The sequence below is a fragment of the Lissotriton vulgaris genome, chromosome 8 (genome assembly GCF_964263255.1).
Source record: "Lissotriton vulgaris chromosome 8, aLisVul1.2, whole genome shotgun sequence".
In the NCBI taxonomy this organism is placed as follows: Eukaryota; Metazoa; Chordata; class Amphibia; order Caudata; family Salamandridae; genus Lissotriton; species Lissotriton vulgaris.
The window spans coordinates 18,622,775-18,649,405 of record NC_141696.1 but is presented as its reverse complement, the minus strand read 5'-3'; the positions used below and the strand labels follow the sequence as shown (position 1 = coordinate 18,649,405).

General features: G+C 47.1%; 1 protein-coding gene across 1 annotated transcript in view; it reads right to left on the bottom strand.

Moving 5' to 3' along the window:
• Positions 1-25,389, bottom strand: part of LOC147693249 (uncharacterized) — a 79,947-nt gene extending 54,558 nt beyond the window's left edge. Inside the window, exons 1-2 of the mRNA XM_086933204.1 lie at positions 25,305-25,389; positions 5,594-5,644 (exon numbers count right to left, since the gene is read on the bottom strand). Coding sequence (XP_086789330.1) covers positions 5,594-5,644; positions 25,305-25,377 — 124 coding nt within the window. The 5' untranslated portion in view covers positions 25,378-25,389. The remainder of the gene's footprint in view (positions 1-5,593; positions 5,645-25,304) is intronic.
• Positions 25,390-26,631: the final 1,242 nt, after the last annotated feature.

Below are 26,631 nucleotides of genomic sequence, written 5' to 3'. Positions count from 1 at the left end.
TTGTCTTATAGGACTGATTTTACAATGATGTTAGAAAGCCTTATCTTTGTTTGCAGCCTAGGGTCTTTGGTCTCCAGATCTTCTTTGCTGAATGAAAACAGACCCTGTTTTGACACTTCTTGCCTTGACGCCGGCACCCGTACTGCCCTGCTTGTGCAATACATTTCCCTGGTGCATGAAGGCCTGTTGGACTTGGCCCTTCTGGCAGGTTCACCCCTGAACTTTTTGCCTAGTGATTTCTGGTCTTTGCGCACTTTGACACTGTGGCGCAGTGTAAAGTGCGTGCTCTCCCTGAGTGCGTGTGTGAGATTGGCCTGCTCTCCCATAAGAATGCATGGGGAATGTCTGTGTCCCTGGTAGTTCCTGATGCGTGAGGCGTGCATGGTCAAGTTTGGTATGTGCGAACTCGTGAGAGTGAATGCTGCGTAATGGTATGTGCGGCGTGTATGTGTCTTGTGCGGAAGCGCCACTTCTAGACATGGCTGAGTATGTGCTGTGAAGGTGCTGGCGTGTGATTGGATGGAGCTGGCTGGGATGCCAGGCTCCAGGAGTCTGTGTGGGTCTGCCCCGGTGGTGAATGGAGAGATTAGCATGCTGATGTGAGGGAGGGGCTGCGCCTGTGTCCTGAATGAGGCTGGGTTTCCCCCACACAATGCTGGCTCCGCCCCCTGTGGTGTGACTGATGACTCTAGCCTGCCTGATGAATGAAAGGGGTGGTTGAGTCATCAACAGTGCTCACAGACCAGCTGCGACTGGTTCTGCCCCCACCCTGCACCTACAGACAAAGGAAAAGGTGTATAAAAGAGGGGCTGTGACCCCATGAAAATGTTCTTGTTTGCTGCTTGAATCTGCCAGGGGCCTGCTGCTGCTTGGGCTCAGGGGAAGGCTTGCCTCCCCGAGCCCTGCCCAGCCCCTGGACTGCTGAGATGCTGGATTGCCAAAGGATTGTGTTGCTTTCTGTGCCTTCCTAGCGCTTGGGAGCGCTTTATCCTGCCTATAGCGCTGGGAGCGCGGTTTTCATGCCCACAGCGCTTGGGAGCACTGTTTATCCAAGCCGGTGCCCACCCGGCATTTGCCCGCTGTAATTGCCGATTTTTGAAGCCCCTGACGAGTGCCCACCTCGCCAGGGACCGTGCCGCTATGTTCGTGGCCATAGCGAGAGCCCACCTCGCCTTATTTAAATTATCGGGAGCTCACCCCGTGTGGAAATCACCGCCGCAGTCCAGAAACCCTGCCGGGCCGCCGCGCTGCCTACGGCGACCCGGAAATCCTACCTCCATTACCCCAGCGCCGCGCTGCCATTGGCTGCAGCGCGACCCGGAAGTCAGGCAAGCTGTGGTAGGACCTTTTGGACATCTGGAAGCAGGAAGCAGCGGGAGCCGACCCCGTGTTCCTGCGTGTGACCGCCAGCAAGTCTCCCCATGTGGAGTGGGACTGTGGGAGGAGAGCCCCGGTCTGCCGAGTAAGTGCCCGCGCTGCCTGGAGAGTGAGAGGAGCCCCCGCCCCATGGCCCGGTGAGTATGGGCGTCTTGAGGCTCAGGGGCATGGCTGGTGTTCGAGCCCAGCCAGGCTCGGGACGTCCGAAGGTCTCCTTGTTCTCCCGGTGAGTGCCTGCAAAGGGGAGGGGGCAGTCGGGGCACATTGCCGGTGCCCGCCCCTCCCCTCCAGAGCAAGACCCTTGGTGCTCAGAGGCCCGTGAGGCCTCCCCTGATGCAGAGTCCCCCGAGAGGGACTCCGTTTATTTAATTCCGAGCCCGAGAGGCTCAAAGGGGCCCAGTTGTTTCTCGAGCCTTGAGAGGCTCCCCCTTTTGCGCATTGTTCTCGAGCCCTGCGAGGCTCCAACGCTGGCTACCTTTCTAAAGAGCCCACGAGGCACAAGGGGGCACTTTGATTACTGAGCGCCCACGAGAGGCTCAGGGGCCATTTGTTTATGCAGAGCCTGCGAGGCTCCCACGTTGGCCCATCCTTGCTTGCACCAGTTGCCCAGCACTTTGTGGGCAACTGCCACGTTTAGGCCCCTGACTTTGGACACAGGGCGTCCTAGCCCTAGAGAGGCCAGTTGGTCTAGGGACTGCCACAGGTGGTGGCTAATGTGATGTTTGCTCTATTGTGTTGTCCTGCACCGCTGAATGTGTTGTTGATGCATCATGTGCCTTGTTCCTTACACCGCTGAACGTGTGTTGATGCGTCATGTGTTCCTTACACCGCTGAATGTGTTGTTGATACATCATGTGTTTTGTCCCCAGGTCTATACCCCTAAATGTAAGTTGATATTTAGTTGGTTGTTCTTGCTAGTACAGGTGGTGCTAGTGAGGTCCTGGTTCCCTGCGTGACCTGTTCCTAAGGTGGTTAGGATTGCGTAGGGAGTACTTACCTGATTACCAGTAGTTACTTGTGTTGTGCTACAGTGATTTTCTGTTATGGGCTAAGTGATATTCCAAGGGCTTGATACTAAGCTTGCCCCTGACCAGAGTCCCAGGACCAGTGGACTCTATTGTGCCTGCCCTGACAAATTGCTGGGACTTGTCTGATCCCTCTTGGGCCCCTGGGGCCTCGCTGAAACGTGCCTCGCTCATTCCCCTCGGCAGCTCGTGCACGGCAGCCCGTCCAAGCCTCGAGCAGCACCGCTCTCCCCTGAGCCACGCCGCTTCGCTGGGTCGCCTGCATCCTGCCTTCCCCTCCTCTTCTGAGCCGCACACATTGGTCGCCCCAGAGAAACGCTTGTACCTTGCCGGTGGCCCGCTCAAGCCTCGAGCCGCACCACTCTCCCCTGAGTCGTGCCGCTTCGCTGGGCCGCCCGCTCAAGTTTACTAAGGAGGTCACTCGCATTATCCCTGCAACCAGGTCGGGAGGTACTGTCCGTTAGGCTCTATGTTTAAGTTCTAGACCTACAAGTATTGTGTTCTAAAAGTGCTGATTCCTGACAGTGGTCCAGGTGGCCCTGTCTTGTACATAATCCCCTGTAAATTCTGCCCGTGCCCCTGGCACAATGTAAAGTGTGTGTTTTATCTAATGTGTTTTGGTGTAATACAAAGGCTATTTTTATATATAACCTTGTGTGGAGTTTCCTTTGGGGTGGGCCTTGGGTGTTGTTGCCGGGGTGCGTGCGCAAATACTTAGCTCATATCGCCTCCAAGTTTAGCCTTGCTGCTCGCGCCACGTTACCTAGAGGGCGAGTAGGGGTTATCTTGGCGTGTAACTCCCTTGCCCTGACTTAGGAGTGGTGGTCTCTGACTGACTTTGGCGCAAGCCCTGGCCAGCCAGGGATCCCATTTCTAACAAGGCCTCAACCTCTTCCAGTACATTGCCAGCAAGAGTGACTGCAATTTTGCTGGCATCATTAATCTTCAAGATCTTGGGTTTAGCCATGTCAATGTTGAGGCCAACTTGTGCTGATGCGGCTGCCACATTGTCGGTCTTCTCTTGCTTCTGTAGATGGGTCGAATCGTCTGTACAATCCAGGTCCAGGTGGTTGAGCTGCAACCAAGGTGTCCACTGGATCCCATTTCTTCTCTTTGCTGTGGATATGTTCATTAACAGTCTATGGCCAACAGGAAGAGTCATGGAGAGAAAAAACAGCCCTGGCAATCTCCAGGTCTGACTTGGCCGGCTTCAGGGATTAGTCCTCCATGGACTCCCTTGCAGGTCATCACCTCGCATTGGTTCCTGATGATTTTTTCAAGTTTATCTGGCACACCATAGTGGCAGGGGAGTTTCCAAAGAGTTTCTCTGTCCACAATGTCGTACGCCTTCTCATTGACAATGAGGTTGACATAGAAGGGGGAGGTCTATTCCATTGACTGGTCAATTATGATGTACATTGTCAGTCTGGTCTGTACAGGATCGATCTGTGCGGAAGCCAGACATGTGGTGGTCCAGCACCACTGATTAGGATGTGACCGCCACCCTGGCGGTCGCATTCCGCAATCTTGACATTGCGGTGGGTGCTGCCAGCAATCGGAACGATTGACAACCGGAGCAAAAGCGGTGGACGCTCTTTGCGTCCGCCGAAATACCCCAGCCATTATAATATTATAATATGGCGGGCAGTAAATTGGGTTTGGATGGCGGGTGGATTGCCACTGGAGTGGTGATCTGCCCGCCATCCTAATCAACCTCTTAGTTTCGACTTGTTCCTTCATTCTTTTCAGGGTGACTCTGTTGAGCCCTTTGCCTTGGGTTGATAGATACTTTCCCCCTCTATAGTTTGCATAGTCACTCACGTTGCCTTTCATTGGGATCTTGATGAGATAGCCCTCATTCCGGTCTAATGGCACCTCTTTCTCTCCGCAAATCCTTCCAAACATGGGGCAGATTTACAATAAGTGGCGCATCCCTGCATATCACCAGGGATGCGCCAGGTATTGTGCGCCATGCCTCCGCCACCATGGATGCGCTGCTTTTACAATGCGGTGCACCATGGGGCAAAACTGGCACAGATGCGTCACGCATAGGTGCCGTAAAGGTGGCGAATTGCTGGAGTTGCGTCGCATGCGCGACACTGCTCCAGCAATGCTCTGGGGGGGCCATTCTACTAATGCTGCGCCAAGCCTTACGCCTGCTTCAAGCAGGCGCAGGGTTTTGAAGCAGCATAGGCCCCAAAGTGACTGAGGGAAATCTTGTAGATTTTTCCGCCCCCTGCGCAGGAACGCCTACTACTGGCGCAGGGCTACAACGCGACACATCTCTCATATGGGTCACGTCATAAATACCCGCAGCATGGCACATCTTTTGCGCCACCGCTGCATCACAAAAGTGACGCAACGGCGGCATAAATGGGGTGCAAGGGGCTTGTAAATCTGCCCCATGGTGTAGAGCATGCCTACCAATGTTTCAATGTCTGCCTTCAGTGTCTCTGGAGAAATGTTATCAGGCCCTGGTGCCTTAACATTTCCCATGTTTGATGGCTTGCAATATTTCTTCCTCAGTTGGTGTGCTGCAGATGACTGCCAAGTCCTCGTAAGTGGGCTGTATGTCTGATGGAGACTGCAGCATGTGCTGGTTCAGCTGTTCTTCAAAGCTCTCCGTCTGTTTTCCTTCTTGGCCTCTGTGACCCATGATTGTCTACCCAGTTTTGTCTTTGACAGGTCTTTCTGTCTTTCTGTATCTGCTGAGGAGTTTCCTTGTTATGTTGTAGAGTTCTTTCAAGTTTCCATGGCTGGCTGCTTTCTGGGCTTCTGTGGCAAGACCATTGAGGAATATTCCCTTGTCTGGTTCGAAGCTTCTCTTTGTCTCCTTGTTGGTTTTGGTGTATTTGCCTTAAGCTTTTGTTTGGTCCTGTCTTGTACAGCTGGTGTTGACTGCAGCTTTTCTTTCACTGTTCTAATAAAATCTCAATTACATGTGTACATCATGGGATGGATATTTATCTAAACGCCAAACAGCTTAGCAATCAAATCAACACGGTACTGTTGTACACTTGCAAACTAGAACTTGGGCAGCTATTAATTTTATAGGATAATTGTCGTTACTTCTATTTGTTCTCTTTTGAAAACTAGTTTGCTAAAGCATTATCCTGGATATTTCCCTTGAAGTGGGATGTGGGGTCCTTCATGTGGTGTTTACAAGGCAGTACTACATTGTTCCGACTCACCTCCACCGTCACCTCCACCTCCTCCATGGCCGCCATGATCATCATGAGGTTCTGAAAAAGAATGGAAAGCAAGGAAATTTCAAACTATTTCTTCAACTGGACATCTTAGCTCATAATTTTATTCTATTTATAAATTCATAATACAAATGAAAATGTGGGTTAATGTTTGTACCAAATTGGAAAACATTTCTGGTGAGGGCAAGTGTGGCGCATTCCATTATAAAGGTGACCGGAGTGTCTGCCGTCCACTACCCTGATCATGGGGCACTCTCTACCGCTCCTAGAGTGGCAGCCTGGGGAATATTGGTGTAGAGTGACTCTACATTAAGTATAACCTGCAAGTCAATTTGGTGTGTTTCATTTGTGTTTTTTATGAGACTAACACATCTCTGATTGTCTTGTGCAAATACAAATTGTTGGGTCAGCACTCTTCATCCATTGGTCTGCTCAAGTCCATTCACATATTACTTCTACCCCCCCCCCCCCCCCACAGCAGCGGGCCAGCGTTCTCTGTTAGGCTGCCCCGGGACACCAAAGGTGGCACAGACCCTGAGCGGTCTAGTGGTTGGGGGGACCAGTAGTCCCCCGTGATGTCACTTCCTGTCCTGGAGGAGGGGTTAAACAGCTATATAGGCTAGGGGGGAGGGTCGAGCGCCCTCTTTGTTCTTTGCAGCAGCGAGCTGACTTTCACCCCCTCCCCCTGGCTGATCACGCATCGCGGGTCTAGAAGACTGCCCTGCATTTTCCCTCCCATCCGCTTACCCTGCTCTTGGGCAGATCGGGGGGGGGGGTTGTTGATACTAATGACTTGTCTTTGTGTTGCAGGCGGAGTTACAGGGCGATCCAATACAGGAAGGTACAGAAGGGTACCCTCTACATGAGCACCGGAAGGGTGCGTGAGCGAATTATCCCCCAGGGAGATCCACGATGGATCCTGGAGGACCGACGGTGCCCCGTTAGTCCTTTGGGCGGTTGTGTACCTGAGCAACGGGGGGTTGCCAACGCTCTGCCCCCCCGAGGGGGGAGGGGCGTGAGTATTGGGCGGACGAGGGGTTCGCCGGGGGAGGGGTTAGACCTTCCCCCCAAAACTGACAACGCCCCCAGGGTTAACACCGCGGGGGTTATAGCTCATCAGGTGGGCGGGTCGCGAGAGGCGGCTTGCTCTGGATCTCCCGTAAGATAACCCAACACGTTGGCATAATGTTTATGCTAATAAAACTGCAACAACTTTCTCCATCAAATTGTGTTTTGTCGATTATTGGTGGAAGGGTGTGTTGTATGAAGAAAGCTCTGGGTTTGGGCCGATATTGGCACTAAACCCATTGGCTGCCTCGCACTAATCATGAAGGTATTTTCCTAGAAAACCTGCTCACAAACATTGAAAAAGTAGCACAATTCAGTGGCAGGGCTGGTGTGCCGTGGCAACTTTAATTTTTATATGTTTGTAAAATATTTTTGATTATTGGATATGTTGTAAAATCAATAAAAACATCTGCACACTTTTGATTTTTCTTTCATGATACACATGAGCTGTCTTCTTACATGGGCTTTCAGACAGCCCTCTTCACCCATGGTCTTTCTTGTGTATTCTTGTTTTGCTTCTGGCCGCCCCAGCATGCACCGCGGAGCCCTGGGACAGCCCGCTTGAGCCATCAGCCCCCTTCACTGTGCATTGTCCACTCTGCTTGAAGGGTACTTGCACTAAGAAATAGTTCCCTTGTCTGCCCCAGACAATGATGTTGATGGATGCTTTTTTTTAAAAAAAAATGTATTGCCTGGTCGCTCTCTAGACTCTGCTGCCCAACTTCTGCCACCGCGTGCAGTACCACGCGCCATGTCTGGGAGATGAGTCATGAGTGAGTTATAATCTCATTGAAAGATACAGAATGCGCATGGCCATGCGCATGCGTGGTTGACCACTTTGAATGTTTCTTTCAAACTTCATTACAAAAACATTCAAAGAAAGGGCCCTGTCCATACGCATGCTCAGGCAGACACTCTTGAAATGATTTTTAATGAAGATTTACAAATTATTTTAAAAAAAGAATGGCAAAGCCAGTGGGCTTGCAGTCAACAACAGGACTAATGGTTTTGCCATTGCTTATTTATTATAGTGTGTGTGTAAACATCTAAAGCTGCCTCTTGCTCAGATCTAAACAAATGCTGCCAAGTAGGACTTGCTGCCGCAGAACGAATGAATGTGTATGTGGTCTGAGTCTCTGTGCCTCCCCTTCACTGCAGCTGTGCTCCCTGCCCTCCAGGGCTGATCAGAAAGAGCCCGGCCAGAGCAGCCAGGAGATGAGGAGGCAGCATCCGTGGTAAAAGGGTTCTATTACCCACTGCTGCTGCATCAGAGCAACAACATACTCAGAGGCATATTTACAAGCCCCCATCACCACAGGGCTGTCACTTTTACAGATATTCCGGTGGCAATAGGGCTTTGCCTTATATACAAGGTGGCGTTCAGTCACTTTACATGGCTTAACACTGCCTTGTAAATAAGACCCCTTTTCACGCTATACTTGGCATGAAAGGGGATTGCTGTAAGAGATTGTTTATGTGCAGGAAGGGACACATTCCAGCACATGAACAATCATTCCCTGCAATGCAGGCACCCTTGCACTATGGTGCAAGGGTGCCTGTGTTGGCGCTAGGCAGCTGAATTTAGCGCCAGCGCTAGGTAAAACGCAGGCATGTGCTGTATCTTTGTAAATGCGCCATAGCCCTATGTTTTCGGAACAGATGCCGCGCTCCACCATTCCCTTGTAAATATCCCCTCAATTCGTCTATCTAAATCCTGCAATTCCTCGAGTTCAGGCCTGACATCTAGAGTACATGACAGGTTACCCCAGTGCGGCCTGGCCGCTGTGTAGGAGGTTGACATAGTCTTCTTCTGATGAAATTAAATGAGATTTATAGAGCACATGTAAAACCCGTGGTTGTCTAGGTGCCAGCTCAGAGAAGAACTGCTAAGAGGAAAAAAAAATATCTATTGAATAGCCATGTTTTGAGTGCATTCCTAAAGGCCAACAGATCAATTTTTCTTTTCAGTTCCAGTGGAAGAGAATTCCAAAGTCTGGTAGTGAAAACATAAAAAGTGTTGCCGCCCCATATTGACATCATTCTGCACCCTCTGTAAGGTAGGCGAGAGTCTGCAGCCTTTTAGCTGTCAGCACAGGCACTGGGCGCAAAGTGCTCTTTGTCAAAGCCACAAGAGGGTGGCATGCTGTGTGGTGCTGGCAGGAGGGTGACATGTTGAGATGGTGCTGGCAGGAGGGTGACATGCTGTGATGGTGCTGGCAGGAGGGTGACATGCTGTGATGGTGCTGGCAGGAGGGTGACATGTTGAGATGGTGCTGGCAGGAGGGTGGCATGCTATGATGGCGCTGGCAGGAGGGTGACATGCTGTGTGGTGCTGGCAGGAGGGTGACATGTTGAGATGGTGCTGGCAGGAGGGTGACATGCTGTGATGGAGCTGGCAGGAGGGTGACATGCTATGGGTAATGCCGGGTAATTATAGACCCATTAGTTTGATTGACATCTCACAAAAAATCTTTGCGCAAATCCTATTATTAAGACTTCAAGCTTGAATGGATAACGAAAGTATTCTCTCCCTGTTTCAGGCTGGGTTTAGGGAGAAACTATCAACTCTGGACCAGGTCCTAAGACTGCAACTACTCCACTGGAAGACGGTTCGTCTCGAGAGGGGCAGTCTGTACCTGATCTTTGTGGATCTCAGGTCAGCCTTTGACCTGGTCCCAAGGGCTAAACTATGGTCCATTCTATTCAACCTAGGAGCCCAGGCGTATCTTATTCATCTCATCCAGCGATTGCATGAAAACAACTTTGCACAAATACGATTCGGCAAAGACCGTGGACTATCGGGCCCCATTCCAATCAAACGAGGTGTGCGCCAGGGGTGCGTACTCGCCCCAACTCTGTTTAGCCTCTACATAAACGACTTGATAAATGTCCTGTCAAAAGTGAAAGACCTAGATGCCCCCAAACTAGCAGGGAGAAGCATTTCAGCAATGATGTTTGCTGACGATGCGCTTCTAGTATCAAAATCTCCCATGGGGATCCAAAGGGTGTTGGACAGATTTCAGTTGTTCTGTAAGGAGAGAGGGCTTGAGATCAACCTCCAGAAAACGAAATTTATGGTTTTTAATAAGCCAAAGGGTACACGTCCAAACCCCATTCTAAAAAAGGAACCCCTAGATAGAGTAACATCTTTTGTGTATCTAGGAATCACAATTACAGACACCATGCACTGGGGGGCTCACATTGGGAAAGCATCACTAAAGCTAGCCTAAACAACCAGGGGAATAATGAAGGTATTCAGCAACACAAGCAGGAGTGCAGGTAGCCCGGCATTGGAAATTTACAAAGTACAGGCATGTGGGGGCGCTCTCTATGGAGCAGAACTCTGGGGTCACTGCAGGCCTGAAATCCTAATCCAGTCTGAGAACGGCTTCATTAGGAGCCTCTTCAGGCTGCCGCGCAGCACTCCCTTAGTTCCGCTTCGTTTAGACCTGGGATTGATGGAGATGGAGGCGGTTCTATGCCTCAGACCACTCTTATATTCGCGACGTTTATGGTCGATTTCGGAGCTTCTAATGTAAAGAGAGGAACTGACGGAAGTGCTAGCTATTAGTGGTGCAGTAAAGCTCCCCTGGTTTGCTCATATAAAGCGCCTGCTAACTAGTATGAGGATGGGGGATTGTTGGTCTGACCCGGAAGCATCATGCCTCCGTGTTACAAAGAATTACCTAAAGTCTGTTTATATGGATTACAGAACGTCCCTGCTCCACTCTGACCCTAATCTGTACACATCTTCTCAAACCTTTCTGGAAATGAAGTCCACTCCAGCCTTTGAAAGGGCCATCGATCTTATGAAGCCCACGGCAGCTAGGAAGTTGTTTCTAGAATTCAGATTTGGAGTCCTGCCCTTACGCTGCATGACTGTTAATGGAAAGCGCAGAGTGAGGTCAGGTGCCCTGTCTGCAACCATTGTGATGAAACTGAACTTCATGTCGTCTTTGAGTGCCCGGGCTACAACAAAGCAAGAAAGAGATGGCTTGACCAGATTTGCAGAAATCTAGGTAGTAGAAGATGCGTAGAAATGTTCAGGATCTTGAAAACTGATACCAGGACCCCAATTGTTTACTGTGTAGCAGGGTTTCTTTTCTCAATGTGGTGTACAAGAAGGGCCCTCACATGTCAACAACAGATATGAATTGACCTTCAACTTATACAAAAGTATGTGACAGAGTTTCCCCCATGTATTCAAAATGTACGATGCACCACATTCCAAGCTGCGCAAACTTGTACATTACTATTATGGGTGGGAAAAGTAGAAAGGATTGTTGTAGGAGTGTAAAGATAGACTGGTTAATGCACTATGCACTTTATTCTTTCTCAATGAGCTTCTACGGCTTACCACTGATAAGAAGAATGGGGAGAATGGAAAACATGGCAGCTAATTGATGATGTATGATGGAATTTACTCAAACACGAAATTTTTAATTACTGTACAGGATTTTATTACTGCTTTTATTTGTGTGGATTTTAACATGTCATTTTAACATTGTTGCAATCTATTTTTCTTTGCACTTGCTGGGCCATGTTGGCCGTAATAAAGAACAACTTGACTTGACTTGCTATGTGGTGCTGGCAGGAGGGTGACATGTTGTGATGGTGCTGGCAGGAGGGAGGTGAGAGAGCGCAATTTGAATATATAGTATATAGTAACCATATTTAGACGTATATGTTATAAACGTAGGAATGAAACGCATATCGTAATGTACAGTTGACAACTATAACGTAAAGGCCAACGAAAAGTGATAACATAATATAGGAAATGTAAGTGTATTCATATGTTAAACATGCATTAGATTTAGAAGGCCCGTATACATGATGGGTAGATGTAGAAATGTGTATGAAATGTAGAACATGCACAGTAGAATTCGTGTATGTGTGTAACCTTGAATGTGTAACTTTACATTGGGAGAAGCGGCGAGAAATAACGTGGAAAGGTGTAAACGTGGAGAAACGTGGATAAATGTATAAGAGAACTTACATAAAGATGTAACCAAGGAAAATGTATAGGTTATACTCTATACAGTCGTATTCTATGTAGTATATATTTGATGTAGAATGTTTAAGTATAACTAAGGCTTTTGCTAAAGTACGAATATATAAATGTATGCCAAAGGTTATACTGTGTAGAGGGCTTTTGTAGGAATGCTGGAAGAGTTTAGGTCATTTGTATTTATAACCTAACTGGTCAAGAGTTCGAAGGAGCATAGTCACATGAATGTAATTTAGTGGTCTTGTGAAGGTCGTAAATAGCTTGATGTGGACAGGAGAGCCGAGAAGTCTAGCACTTGTTAGAGTTAAGGTGACAATGCCGGACGGAGCTTATTGCTCGAACGTGAGGAGAGACACTTTGACTATAGACTATGTTTTGACAAGACCATTCACAGGACCTAGCAGGGTCAAGTTAAGAGACATAGAGTTAAGGCCTTGTCTAAATTCATATGTTACATGATCTGAAAGAATCGATAAATGTCGACGATGAAATGATGAAGATGACATCCAAAGGAGAAGGGTCAACTTAACGGACGACGCAAGGAGTGGACCAATGGAAGAAGCAGGAAGTTGACATCATCGGGGAAAGTCCGTGGTGGGCGTCAAGGGGCGTTCCACCCACATGCAGATTGTGTATTTTAGGGACAGCACCCCGGGGATAAGATAGCGAACAGCCCAGTAGGGAGCTCAGAGAGAGAAAGGCAAGGGTAGATGCCTTGAGCAGATGCGCTGAGAGATCAGAGCGCAAGGGAGCAGTAAGCCGAGGACCCTTAGAGAGCGGATGGGTAGGCAGATAGGGTACTGCTTCTGAAACTTAAGATTTCCTTTAGAGGCTAAAGAGAGTTTGAACTTCTTTGGAAGTCAAACTGCTGACACCTTTTCAGGGAAGAAACTTGCGAAGTAGGATTGTCACATAGCATAGAGTAGGGACAGATTAACTTGATGATATTTTTTATCTTACTGCAGATAACGTAGAAGGAACCACTTCACACCGAAGCTTAAGCAGCTGATATTTAATTGATTTTGTATTTTGTATATTTTGAGATTTTATCCTGAGTGGATTGTATCGTATTCAAATTAATCTTTATATAAACTTTTTGAAACTTCATCAGTTGTAAGTGATTCTTCAGAGTGGCGTCAGTTAATGGGGTTTGTCTAACCAATGCGGGGGTGGTCTTTTCCTCAATGACAGATATAAGCGGTCCAAAACAGATGAATGAGATTCTTTATTAAATTTATCATAATCATAAATTGATATCAAAATCTCGTTCCCCGCAGTTGGTAGCAGAGTATGATGGTTATCTTCTTGAGGAAGACGACCTAGGCCAGGTTAGTTTACCCCAAGGTCCCTAGTCGTCGTCGACCAGAAGAAGAATTGCAGCCGAAGACGGTGCTGATGGTGCATCGAGAGAAAAACAGCAGAGTCGGTCGAGAGTGAGTATAAGGGTCATGCGTTGTAAGATTGCGGTGTTTTATGTTGTTCCTGTGTTGTAATGTCAAGCGGAGTTGAATGCCTGTAGTGTGATTGAGGGAAAGTTGTGAGCGCGCGCAACTGGATGAAATCTTATGTCCAGAGGACTTAAGTGGTTCAGGTGTATCGAACACCTAGAGTAATTTGTCTACCATTGAAAGGGGGTCATGAGGTACCATTGATTTCCCGACAGACCGATGATAGGGGGAGCGTATGTGTGAGTGAATGAGTAGCGGACGCTGGTCGTACGTTACTGTGTGTAAGTAACCTATCAGTTAAGGCAAGTGTCCGACCGTAAGAGGAAAGACGCTGTGCCAGTTGAGGTAGCAATTACAGTAGACTGTGGCCGTACAGTCAGAGAAAAGTGATCGCTTGGACGGAAGTAGTCATTTTTCAATGTATGAATGAAAACGCATGTGAAATTGGGAGACGAGTTGAGAAACGAGGGAAGCTGCTGAAGAAGAGACAAGTGATGTCAGCGTAGAGCCGCGCTGAGATTGGTCGGTTGGCGTAGAACCGTGCTGGGATAGGCTGATTAGCGAGAGTCGTACAGGGATTGGTGGTTGTTATCAAGTACGCAAATAAGGAAGAAATATCGTACGTTATCAAAATGAAGTGTTTTAAGGGTTTAGGAAAAATCTTTAAAAAGAAAAGGAGAAATTTATATGCCGGAGAAGAAGCTCCACCAGAAGGCACACCTGCATATCATATGGCAGTAAATGTAGGCTTACACTCGATATTATGGATTTCCGAGTGGCATAGGCTAACAGAAGGGCAAAAAGAACTAGCGTTCCCAAGATTTGGAACGTTTAAATTAGAAGTGTTGAACCAACTGAAGGCGACAATGCTTTCAATGAGACCTCTACCGAGGCCAACACAATTTGAAGCTCTTGGTGTGTGGTTTAGAACAGCACACGAAAGGGGCGTAAAGAGGCGACAAGAAAGAGTGAGAAGATCGGTAAAAGCAGTGCAGGATGCTAAATGGGACGACGAGGCTAAGAAATGGAGGGTACAAAAGATAGAAGCGGACAAACTGTTCACCATGATAGAGGCTACGGGAGAAAGGAAACCTCTAGAACAGGAAGATGAGGAAAGTGAGTCGGAGGAGGATCTAATAGACAGGTTGTTAACAGACAGACCACCTCCATATAGCGGTGAACTTGCGAGTCCCATATTACCGCAAGTAGACGGAACTAGGTGGGGAGAGTATAAGTCGATCCCGGTATCAGAGTGGGACGCTACTAAGACCATAGAAATACCCCAAGCTAGTCCTGAACAGAGAGTGGTGGGAAGATTTGTGGTCCAGAAGGTGCCGGAGACGCAATGCGCTAGGTCATACCAAATGCCGGATGCTTTGCAGGTCCCGGTCACCATAGGCCCTATTGTGTCAATCTATAACCCAGAAGGGGTCCAGCAGGAGGAACAGGCACGATGGGAAAATGAAAGAGCAGAAGAGGAGGATAGGAATGCCACAATGAATTCCCACAGGCAGATACGAGCACCAATAAGTCGGAGTACCCCATTTGATTCCGCAGCAGGTCCCAGGGTAGAACAGGGAGGTCGAAGAGGACCAATGGACTTAAGGGGACCAAAACCGAAAACCCATAAGGAATTAAGGGAATACCTGAGAGAATGGGATGCGGCCGAAGAGGCTCGGAATAAAGGTTTAGAAACGGGATCCGAGTGGAGAGAGCAAGATAACAGGATTCTCTCTCATTGTGGAGCTGGCGAAAGCAGCCCCGAGTGGGAGGGAGGAAGCCAAGAGAGCAGAAGAGATACTTATCCCGCTGATAACAGCAATAGACTAATGTGCGAAGATAAAAGTGCAGGGTGTGGCGAAGTGCCTCGCGTCACCTTCAGTGAAGGGGAACATAGGACACAGGAGTACCGGAATACCTTCAGGTGCACACACCATGCCCCAGGTGAGAATGCGAGACATTGGAGTCACGGAAATATGGAGAGTCGCGAAGCGTCTCGACATACATCCGGGGACAGTGGAAGGAGTCATGGGAATTTAGGGAGTCGCGGAACATCTCGCCATGCATCCGGTGATCATGGAAGAGATCACGGGAACACGGAAGATCGGCGAGGGCCTTTCATTTTGTTAAGTGACACCAGACAACAAGCAAGTTATAATGGATTAGAACTGAACGGTGGATCCTATCTCACATCTGGAGAAACCGAGTCGAAAAATCGGAACGTAGGGTTGGGGGAAGGAGCCTTATTCCACCACACCCCACGGGACGATGGAAAGGCTTGGGATCTAGAAGGGTGGGAACGAAGAGATGGAAGGAAGACTCCTCATAACTCACCTGTGCTCAGGCGTAGGGCGCATAGTGGAGGTGAGAGGGATATGAGGGAGGAACATAGAACTGAAATGCTGAAAGCCGAAATAAAAGCGAAACGGCTTGATGTGATGAGTTTGAAGGCAGATCTGGATGAATTGATTGACGGTACAGTGTCATTAGAGAGATTAAACTCGTATACACCAGATGAGATACTGTTTCTATCCAAAGATATTACTCGAAGAGCGAGGTCAGTTCATGAGAACTTATCTAATTTAGCAAACAGGTACATGGTAGACCTGTCACGAACTAAGGCTTTACAGAGTAACCACAGGCTAACTTGCACAGATCAGGATTTGGATGACCGCAGAACGATCGCGCTGAAAGTACACATAAGGGAATTGATCGTAAGTATCAGAATATGGAGAGATCTAGATAGATGGGAGGAAAGATGGTCCAGAAAGGGCTCCGTTAGACGGAGTGTACTTGAGGGTTCCCAGGACACAGGCTTGATGCGAATGGAAGCTTTCCCTTTGCGAGAAATCGCGAACGGAAGTTACGTTCATGTGCCTTGGACTAGGGGGGATTTGGCGGCATTCACCAATTCCTTCCCAAAGCTTAGAGATAATCCTGTCGAGTGGTATAAGCAGGTAGAAAGATTCGTGAAGATTTCAAAGGTACTGTGGGTCGATTTGAACACACTGTTCGATATCGTAGTACCCGGAGACCTATGGACGGCATGCAAGCTTAGTGTCGAATGGCCCACTTGTGAGCCATCAAGAGACGCCAGAACGAATGGTCCATCTGATAGGGTCATGGAAAAATACGAGAGAGTAATAACGTGGCTAAAAGAGAAAGTGCCGGTACAAGACATAGACTGGGTAAAGATAGATCGGACTACCCAAGAGCCGAAAGAGACAGTGCATGAGTTTTACGAAAGATTGCTGAAAGCATTCAAGCAATACAGCGGGTTAGATGTGATGGATCCCAAGGACATAGGACAGTTTGTTTCAAAGTTTGTCCTCGGATTAAGACCAGAAATATGCCTAATGATCCAACAGCATCTGATCTGTTGGCAGAACAAACCTTTAGACGAGATTCTGAGGTATGCAAGGTATTGTAGTGACGAGATAGACTCTAAAGCAAAGAAGCTTAAAGAAAAGTTAATGCTAGTGCAAATGCAAGCTGCTGGAAAGGATAAACCACGGCAGCAGGGAACAGGAACGCAGGCAAAGAAACAGAATAATCAGAGCAGAGACGAGGAAGAAAGACCGAGACCGAGAATGGATATCGCGACACTGAAAAAGACAACGAGATGCCATCAGTGTAATGAGGTGGGACACTGGCGACGCGAGTGTCCTTACAATGTTGAGTCAGGGGAATTAGAGCAGGAGGAGGAAGAGGTCCAGAACAACGTGGTTAAGGGAGCCGTAGTCCCGAAGGGCAGGCTTGTCAAAGGGGGGACTCAGACTCCTCGAGCCCCGTTTCCTCAACCACCTCGCATCACGAACGGAGGAAAAACCTACAGACAGATGCCATTGTTTGTAGGAGGAGAGGAATGTTACTACGTTGATCCTCTTACAGGGCAGCGGGCGAGTAGGGACGAAGACTGTACTCTAGGAGCCGCCTTGGAAGTAGATCAGAGAGGACCATACGTAGAGGCTGAAATAGCGGGATGTCCTACAACCTTTTTGGTGGATACAGGGGCCACTCGATCTACGTTGAGATCTGTGGTAGTCCCGGGTCTGCCAATGTCAGGAGAAACGGTACAGGTGGTAGGAGTTGCGAACAAAAGGATGACAAATCCCTTGACCGAACCAGTGTCAGTAAGAATAGGGAATTACAGTGACGAACATCAGTTTGTGATCTGCGACTCTAGTCCTGTGTGCTTATTAGGGAGAGATTTGCTGTGCAAACTGAATTGCACGATACATTGCACACCTGAGGGAGTAGAAGTGCAGACCAATGATGAGGACGCAGATTTTAAAGTTGTAAACTCAAGGGAATGTGTGGAACTTTATCCTACCTTAACAGTGGAGGAGCTTCCGCAAGACCTAAGAGAGAAAGTCTCAGCTGAGGTATGGGATTTTACTGGGGAAGAAATTGGATTGATCAAAGGAGTAGACCCGGTAAAAATCTTGGTAAGACCCCATGCTGAGTACCCAAGAACCCCACAGTATAAGCTAACGCCAGAGACGATTGCAGGGATCAAACCTGTGATCGAATCTATGATTAAGCAGGGAATACTGAAGGAGATCGTGGGCAGTCCGTGTAACTCCCCGATCATGGGTTTGCAGAAACCTAGTGGAAAATACAGAATAGTGCAAGATCTTCGGAAGATTAATAACATTGTTGTCTCATGTTGTCCAGTGGTACCGAATCCATCAGTCATATTGTTTCAGATACCGTTCCAAGCTGAATGGTTCACAGTGATAGATTTGTGTCAGGCTTTCTTTTCGATACCATTAGATGAAGAGAGCCAATATCTTTTCGCTTTCAAGCTGGAAGATCGCGTCCTAACATGGTGTCGTATCCCTCAGGGGTATACAGAGAGCCCATCGATCTTTAACCAGTTATTGAAACGGAATCTTGAGAGTCTAGTACTGCCCAAGAATTCAGTTCTGGTCCAGTACATAGACGACCTCCTAGTTGCGTCAGAAACTGAGGAAGCTTGCAAGGAAGACACCATCACCTTGTTAAATCACTTGGCCGAGAACGGGCACAAGGTGTCTCCAAGTAAGTTGCAATATTGTAAGACTGAGGTGCAATACTTGGGCCATAGGATTGAAAAGGGAAAGCGGAAGGTGTCTCCGGACAGAATAGAGGCGATTATGAAAATGAACGCGCCTACAACACAAAGAGAAGTCAGGATGTTTCTAGGCATGGTTGGTTATTGTCGACAGTGGATAGCAAACTTTTCGCTGAAGGCAAAACCGTTATTACAACTGACGCACAAAGGAGTAAGTGATCCGGTACCATGGGACAAAGATTGTTTGATGGCGTTTTTGCAGCTGAGGGAGGACTTATGTCGTGCCCCGGCTTTAGGAATGCCAGATTACACTAAACCTTTTTTGCTTTACTGCTGCGAGAGAGAGGGATGCGCTTTAGCGGTACTAGCACAGGTCCACGGAAATGCGCGCAGGCCAGTGGCGTACTTTTCGGCTACATTAGATCCAGTAGCCGCAGCGTTGCCCGGATGTCTCAAATCCGTAGCTGCAACGGGTGTCAGCATTGAAAGATCTGAAAGCGTAGTTATGGGTCATCCGTTAGAAGTGTATGTACCACATTCTGTAGAACTGTTAATGACAAGGACGAAGACTCAGCATCTGACGAACAGCAGGCTCACACGCTACGAGCAGGTCATACTGGCTGCCGAGAATGTGACCCTAAAGAGATGCTCTGTCTTGAATCCTGCAACCTTGATGCCACTTCCGAATGAAGTAGACGACGAAAATTGTACAGAACATGACTGCCTCGATGTGACTGAACTATGTACCAAACCGAGACCTGATATCGTAGATGAGCCATTGACAGACCCAGACGAAATTTTCTTCGTTGATGGTTCATGCGTAAGAAACGATGTCGGTCAGCTGAGAGCAGCTTATGCAGTATGCACGATTACCAGAGTTATAGAAGCCGCTTGCCTGGAAGGAATACACTCCGCACAGGTAGCTGAAATTGTGGCTTTGACTCGTGCTTGCTTAGCAGGCGATAGACTTCGAGTCACTATATACACCGATAGTCAGTATGGATTCGGCGTAGTTCATGATTACGGGCAGTTGTGGTCTCAAAGAGGTTACATGACCTCCTCGGGTTCTCCTATTAGGAATGGAGAATTCGTGAAACTACTGTTAGAGGCTTTGCAAAAACCAATGGCCATAGCTGTGGTCAAATGTGTAGCTCATACCAAAAACACGGATTTTGTATCACTAGGAAATAAATATGCAGATGAGGTAGCGCGTTATTGCGCAGAGCAGGGATATTCTCACACTGATACAAAAGTGGGGGGAACCCAGGAAAAGACTGAATTGACCATGTTGTTAGACACGGTGGATACATGGGATGAACTGAGAGCAGTACAGGACAATGCACCAGATGATGAGAAAAAGGGCTGGGAAACAGCAGGGTGCGAAAAGAGTGAGATGAATTTCTGGGTGTCCGCCGATGGAAGGGCAGTTTTACCAAATGAACTAATTAGTCCAATGGCAAGGAAATTGCATGGATCAGCACACATAGGAAGAGATGCTATGGTGAGAGTATTCAGACAAACGTGGTTTAACCCTAAATTTAGAGTAGCGGCAGAAGCAGTGTGTCAGCGATGTATAATCTGTCAGCAACTAAATGTGGGAAAGAGAACACCAGTTACCTTGAGTCACATAGGAAGGTCTGGGGGGCCTTTCAATAGGATGCAGATTGACTTCATAGAAATGCCTCCATGCAACAGACTTAGATACGTGCTAGTGATTGTTTGTCTATTTTCTAGATGGGTTGAGGCTTACCCTACACGTAGGTGCGATACACTTACAGTAGCAAAATTGTTACTTAGAGAGTTGATACCAAGATTTGGGGTGCCATCCTCTTTGGAATCAGACAGAGGAACTCATTTCAATAGCGAAGTGGTGAAGATGCTATGTTCAGCTTTAAATATCGATCAGAAGTTACACTGCAGCTATCGACCGGAAGCTTCAGGGATCGTAGAGCAAATTAACAGCACTATCAAGTCCAGACTGGCTAAAGTTTGTTCGTCGACATCCCTGAGTTGGCCAGACGCACTTCCAGTAGTTCTTATGAGTATACGTAGCACACCTGATAGAAGAACAGGCCTCTCTCCACATGAAGTGCTAATGGGGAGAGCTATGAGATTGCCATCGGTTCCGACTGCAGCGCTAGTGAACATCACAGACGATTTGATCTTGGACTACTGCAAGGGACTATCTGATGCCGTTAATTCTGTGTCCCTCCAGGTCCAGGCTGCAGAGGTTCCATCAGTACAAGACTTGTGCCATGACCTGAGTCCAGGAGACTGGGTCCTGGTGAAGAAGCATGTCAGGAAGAACTGCTTAGACGTGCGTTGGCGAGGGCCGTTTCAAGTCATACTTGTAACGAATACTGCAGTGAAGTGTGGAGGTCTGCCAAACTGGATACATGCCTCACACACCCGAAAAGTGCAAACACCTCCAGAAGACACAGCTCCTCTCTCGGATGAAAATCCGGCGGGAAGCGGAGAAGCCATAGAGGGGGAAAGCCAAGCTGTAGAGGTGATCGAAGAAGCTGAAACTGGGTTGGAACAGGGCGACGAAGGTCAGGACACGAGTGGGACCGAAGTTGCCTCAGGAGAAGAAAGTAATTGGGAATCCGACACAGATATCGGACAAACTGAGAGTGACCAAGAGACAGTTCCTGGAACAAGGAGCGGAAAGACAAAGAGTGAAGAAGCCAGTTGGCCGGAGAGAAGGAAAAGGCCAAGTTCGGAAAGGAAGAAGGAAAGAACCCTTGCCCCGATCGCTGAAGAATCGGATCAGGAGGACGAGACGACAGATTCAGGAACTGAGAGTCCACGAAGGTCAAGAAGGGTACGTGTGCCCTGCAGAAGGTACGCCACCCCAGAGTGGACTTATCTAGCAGATGTATTGGGGACAGAAATCTGGGAGAGTGAAGAGTGTGAAAGTAACCACTCTCGATCCAGTCGTGACAGTGGAGATATGGATGTTGGCGCCTGGGCTTGAGACTGAGGGGTTACTGACTTTCACACTTCCCCGACCCCCACGTTTGAGTAAAATTCAAGATTTAGTGTTAAAAAGACTACGATTTCCAACAGTTGGTCAGCAAATGACCGAAGAAGAAGAAAAAGTTATTCGTTTTGAACTGTTAATTATTGTTGTGAAAGCTGCAGGTCCGACAATAATTGTTGATGCATAAAAGACTTTTGTACATATGTTATGAAGAAGAAGATAACCTAGCGCCGAGTGGAAAGAAGAATAAAATTAGGGATTACATTTAGAGGACAGAGAAGGGCTAGGGTTGTCTGCTGCTGAAAAGAGAAAAAGACATTGTGGTGAAAAGACACCTGTTGATAAAAAGCACTTTAAAAGACTGTGAAAGCAAACAAGCAACCAAAGACTGGAAAGAGAACTTTCGCTGGAGAACGAGGTACGCTGTTTTGATAACATGGAGAACGGCAACCCAAACAGAAAAGCTAGATGTATAGTAGGTACACTTATAGCAATAGTGATATTTCTCATAATCATAGTAGTAACGATATCTTACATAACAGGACATGAGAATGATAAAAGAATAGTGAATGTAAAAATTGTAACAACTTTGAAACCTGCTCTTGTGGGAAGGAAGGAAGAGAGCACTGTTACACGTGAAAAAGCGTTTCTTGCAGATGAAGCTCGTAGATTGCACATAGATGAGTCACAGGGAAACTTTAGGTCAAATGCATATGCCAAATTATTGTATGAATATATCGATGCTATGGAGGCCAAAGATTGCTACGTTTGTATGCAATTGCCGGCTTCTGTAGACGAGGGCATTAGATATCACCATCTCCCATTGACTTATGGGATAACATGTAGTTTACTGCTTAGTATATTCTATGGTAGAGAAGGGTTTGAGTACTACTTTTCAAATTATGATTCGGTACTGCCTGAAGTTCCGAATTATAAGCAAATGAATAAGTGGGACTACTACAAAAAGGAAGATAGACTGGCTAAATTCTTTCTTCCTTGGGATACATTAGATACATCATATGCACGTAGAAATAATCTGACTTGCAAAGTATCAGAAGTAGAGAAAAGGTTTATAGCACAAGTAGATGACCGATGCAGACGGCAGAAGATTCTAAAAATGTCAGGACAATGGAAAACAGATTGGACAGAAGAAGAGAAGGCACATAAAAAGAAAGGTAGCAATGGTCCAATAGCATTGGATAGAACACAGAAAGGAAAGTTATGTTTAACTCGAAGCAAAACGTATTATGAGAGTGAATTTGTAGGTGAAGTTAGTTGCGAGCACTCTTTTAGACTAGAGTACTACACGAAAGATTTTATGAAAGGGATGCAAGCTATTCCGAATGTGTATTTTGTATGTGGGAGAAATGCCTATGTAAAGCTTCCAGACAATTGGTATGGTTCGTGTTACTTGGCAATTGTCTTCCCCAAAATATATCATGCAAAGGATTTAGCGATCATGGAAGGAAAGGCTTCGAGGAGAACGAAAACGGAAGTAGGAGATGCAGAAGTAGTAGGAGATGTATTTGGAGCGATGTTTCCATTGTTAGGTTTGATTCTTAACGATGTTAAGATTAGAAGGTTAGCAACAGTCGTGGATAGGTTGTCTGCCAGTACTGCAAGATCATTGATGTTAGTAGAAGGTGAGATGCAGTCGATTAGAGCGATGGTTTTACAGAACAGACTTGCTTTAGATGTGATATTAGCAAAGGAAGGCGGAGTTTGTAAAGCTTTGAAGGTTCAGGAATGTTGTACATATATTCCTGATAATTCAAAACCACTTGAGAAAGTCATACAGAACATTACACAGATTCATCAAGAAATTGAAGATTTATCAAAAGTAAATGTTTGGGAAAAAGTAGGAAATGGAGTGGGTAAGGTTGGAAGTTGGTTTGCTAATATAGGCAAAGGCATATTTTGGTATATTTTGAAGCCTGTATTAATAGTATTAATTTGTATAATTACATTAGTAGGTTTAGTAAAATTGTATAAGTGGTATAGGTCGAACCAGTTACAAAGATCGATGAGAGACCAAGAAAGGAGACTAGCTGTTCTACAAGATCAACAGTATAAAAGTCTGAGAACACTTGAATCGATAAAAAGAGGAACAGATGTAACTAGTTCGGTATAAGTGGGGTATTCAAATTGCTTTAGTGATGACTCCTAAAAGTCATCAAAGGGGGGAACTGAGAGAGCGCAATTTGAATATATAGTATATAGTAACCATATTTAGACGTATATGTTATAAACGTAGGAATGAAACGCATATCGTAATGTACAGTTGACAACTATAACGTAAAGGCCAACGAAAAGTGATAACATAATATAGGAAATGTAAGTGTATTCATATGTTAAACATGCATTAGATTTAGAAGGCCCGTATACATGATGGGTAGATGTAGAAATGTGTATGAAATGTAGAACATGCACAGTAGAATTCGTGTATGTGTGTAACCTTGAATGTGTAACTTTACATTGGGAGAAGCGGCGAGAAATAACGTGGAAAGGTGTAAACGTGGAGAAACGTGGATAAATGTATAAGAGAACTTACATAAAGATGTAACCAAGGAAAATGTATAGGTTATACTCTATACAGTCGTATTCTATGTAGTATATATTTGATGTAGAATGTTTAAGTATAACTAAGGCTTTTGCTAAAGTACGAATATATAAATGTATGCCAAAGGTTATACTGTGTAGAGGGCTTTTGTAGGAATGCTGGAAGAGTTTAGGTCATTTGTATTTATAACCTAACTGGTCAAGAGTTCGAAGGAGCATAGTCACATGAATGTAATTTAGTGGTCTTGTGAAGGTCGTAAATAGCTTGATGTGGACAGGAGAGCCGAGAAGTCTAGCACTTGTTAGAGTTAAGGTGACAATGCCGGACGGAGCTTATTGCTCGAACGTGAGGAGAGACACTTTGACTATAGACTATGTTTTGACAAGACCATTCACAGGACCTAGCAGGGTCAAGTTAAGAGACATAGAGTTAAGGCCTTGTCTAAATTCATATGTTACATGATCTGAAAGAATCGATAAATGTCGACGATGAAATGATGAAGATGACATCCAAAGGAGAAGGGTCAACTTAACGGACGACGCAAGGAGTGGACCAATGGAAGAAGCAGGAAGTTGACATCATCGGGGAAAGTCCGTGGTGGGCGTCAAGGGGCGTTCCACCCACATGCAGATTGTGTATTTTAGGGACAGCACCCCGGGGATAAGATAGCGAACAGCCCAGTAGGGAGCTCAGAGAGAGAAAGGCAAGGGTAGATGCCTTGAGCAGATGCGCTGAGAGATCAGAGCGCAAGGGAGCAGTAAGCCGAGGACCCTTAGAGAGCGGATGGGTAGGCAGATAGGGTACTGCTTCTGAAACTTAAGATTTCCTTTAGAGGCTAAAGAGAGTTTGAACTTCTTTGGAAGTCAAACTGCTGACACCTTTTCAGGGAAGAAACTTGCGAAGTAGGATTGTCACATAGCATAGAGTAGGGACAGATTAACTTGATGATATTTTTTATCTTACTGCAGATAACGTAGAAGGAACCACTTCACACCGAAGCTTAAGCAGCTGATATTTAATTGATTTTGTATTTTGTATATTTTGAGATTTTATCCTGAGTGGATTGTATCGTATTCAAATTAATCTTTATATAAACTTTTTGAAACTTCATCAGTTGTAAGTGATTCTTCAGAGTGGCGTCAGTTAATGGGGTTTGTCTAACCAATGCGGGGGTGGTCTTTTCCTCAATGACAGATATAAGCGGTCCAAAACAGATGAATGAGATTCTTTATTAAATTTATCATAATCATAAATTGATATCAAAATCTCGTTCCCCGCAGAGGCATGTTGTGATGGTGCTGGCAGGAGGGTGGCATGCTGTGTGGTGCTGGCAGGAGGGTGACATGCAGTGATGGTGATGGCAGGAGGGTGACATGCTGTGTGGTGCTGTCAGGAGGGTCTCTGTCCACACTCGGACAGCATACACAATGTGACCCCAATAGACTCCCAGAGCTGTGCTTTGGGAGTAAATAAAATAAGCCATTCATTCAACTGCAGTCATGAAAGATCCTTCCCTCACACGCAGCGCCTAGAAGACTAGCTGTAAGTCAAAAGGAAGTGCTGCGTCTCTCACCTGGTGCTGAGGACACCTCCAGGCTCCAGAGGGTGACCCCCGCGAGCAGGAGGAGGCCGCCTGCAGTCTTCATGGTGATGCTGGGAGGGTGCTGAATGCTCCGAGCCCGAGCCCCGGTGGGTTTTAAGCTCTCCCTGGGTGGGGCAGTCAGTCCACCTTGTCAATCACCCCTGTACCTCTGTCCGGATTCAAGGCGGGTCGGAGGCACACCCACCCATTTGTGGCGGAGGGAAGACTCCCTGCTAATGGCAGCTTCCATTCTGGGCTCACTTTCTTCGAATTCAGGGATGACTTAATTGTCAATTCCCGTTAATTATTCCTTGAGTGAAACTCTCACGAGAAATCAGATGAACAAAGAGATTCCTCGAAACCGGAATTCCAGAATAGAGCCTCTACCTGGAGCAGGTAACACACAGCGGGAGCGCGCAGGGGTCTGGCTTCAAGGCACTGAGGGCCCAGCTCCTTGCTGACACTCAGGGTGATCTTGAGCACACTCACTTTGATCTGCTACATTTTGCCTAAACATGCTTGTAAAATGGAGAGGATATTTTATTCCCATAGCTTGGATCCCTCCGAGGCTGAGGCCGAGCCTGTGAGGTTGCTTTGCTAAATGAAAGCTGAACTCGGAAGTTCTGCGTGAAATCAGCACCGACTCTACTGCGCCCTGAACCTGCGAGCGGCGGCGCCGAAGAGAGCGCCGGCTGCCGGGAGAACCTCCGCCGACTGTGCAGACATACATCTCTGCAGTTCTAAAGCTGAAATATGCACACTCCATGTTATTTGTGAGATATCTCTGCATGTTAAAGGTGAAACGTACATTTCAAGTTATTTGAGGGATATCTCTGCTTTCTCACACTGCAGCCCCGTGTTGCTTGGCCCACTCTGCCCCCTGGTGATACACCGACTCGTTAATCTGGCTCAGTCTGTCCTCTCAGGCTCAGTCAACTAACGAGAAAATCCCTTGACCAATCTGCGGGTAGCTCTCAAAAATGCCTGGCAGGAACATTAACCTGTACTTTGTTAACTGCCCGCTCACTCGCCGAACATGCAATGGGAATGGATGACTCTTGGACAGCTCGAATAGTGGCAGAGCTTTTATACCTGAGGCATGGGCTGAGGCAGCTTCTGGCCCAGGTCTGGCTCCTGCCGCCCCTCCCGGCCCCCGGTCACCAGGCTGGACCGTACAGGGAATACAGGCGGAGGCCTCGCCATTGACTCCAAAGTCAATTTTAAAGTCAGGTCTGACCTGTTAGCTCGCCCTGGTTTAAGCCCTGACATTTGAAATCAACCTCAGCAGACCCTTCCATGGGGCCCTGATGTATGGAAC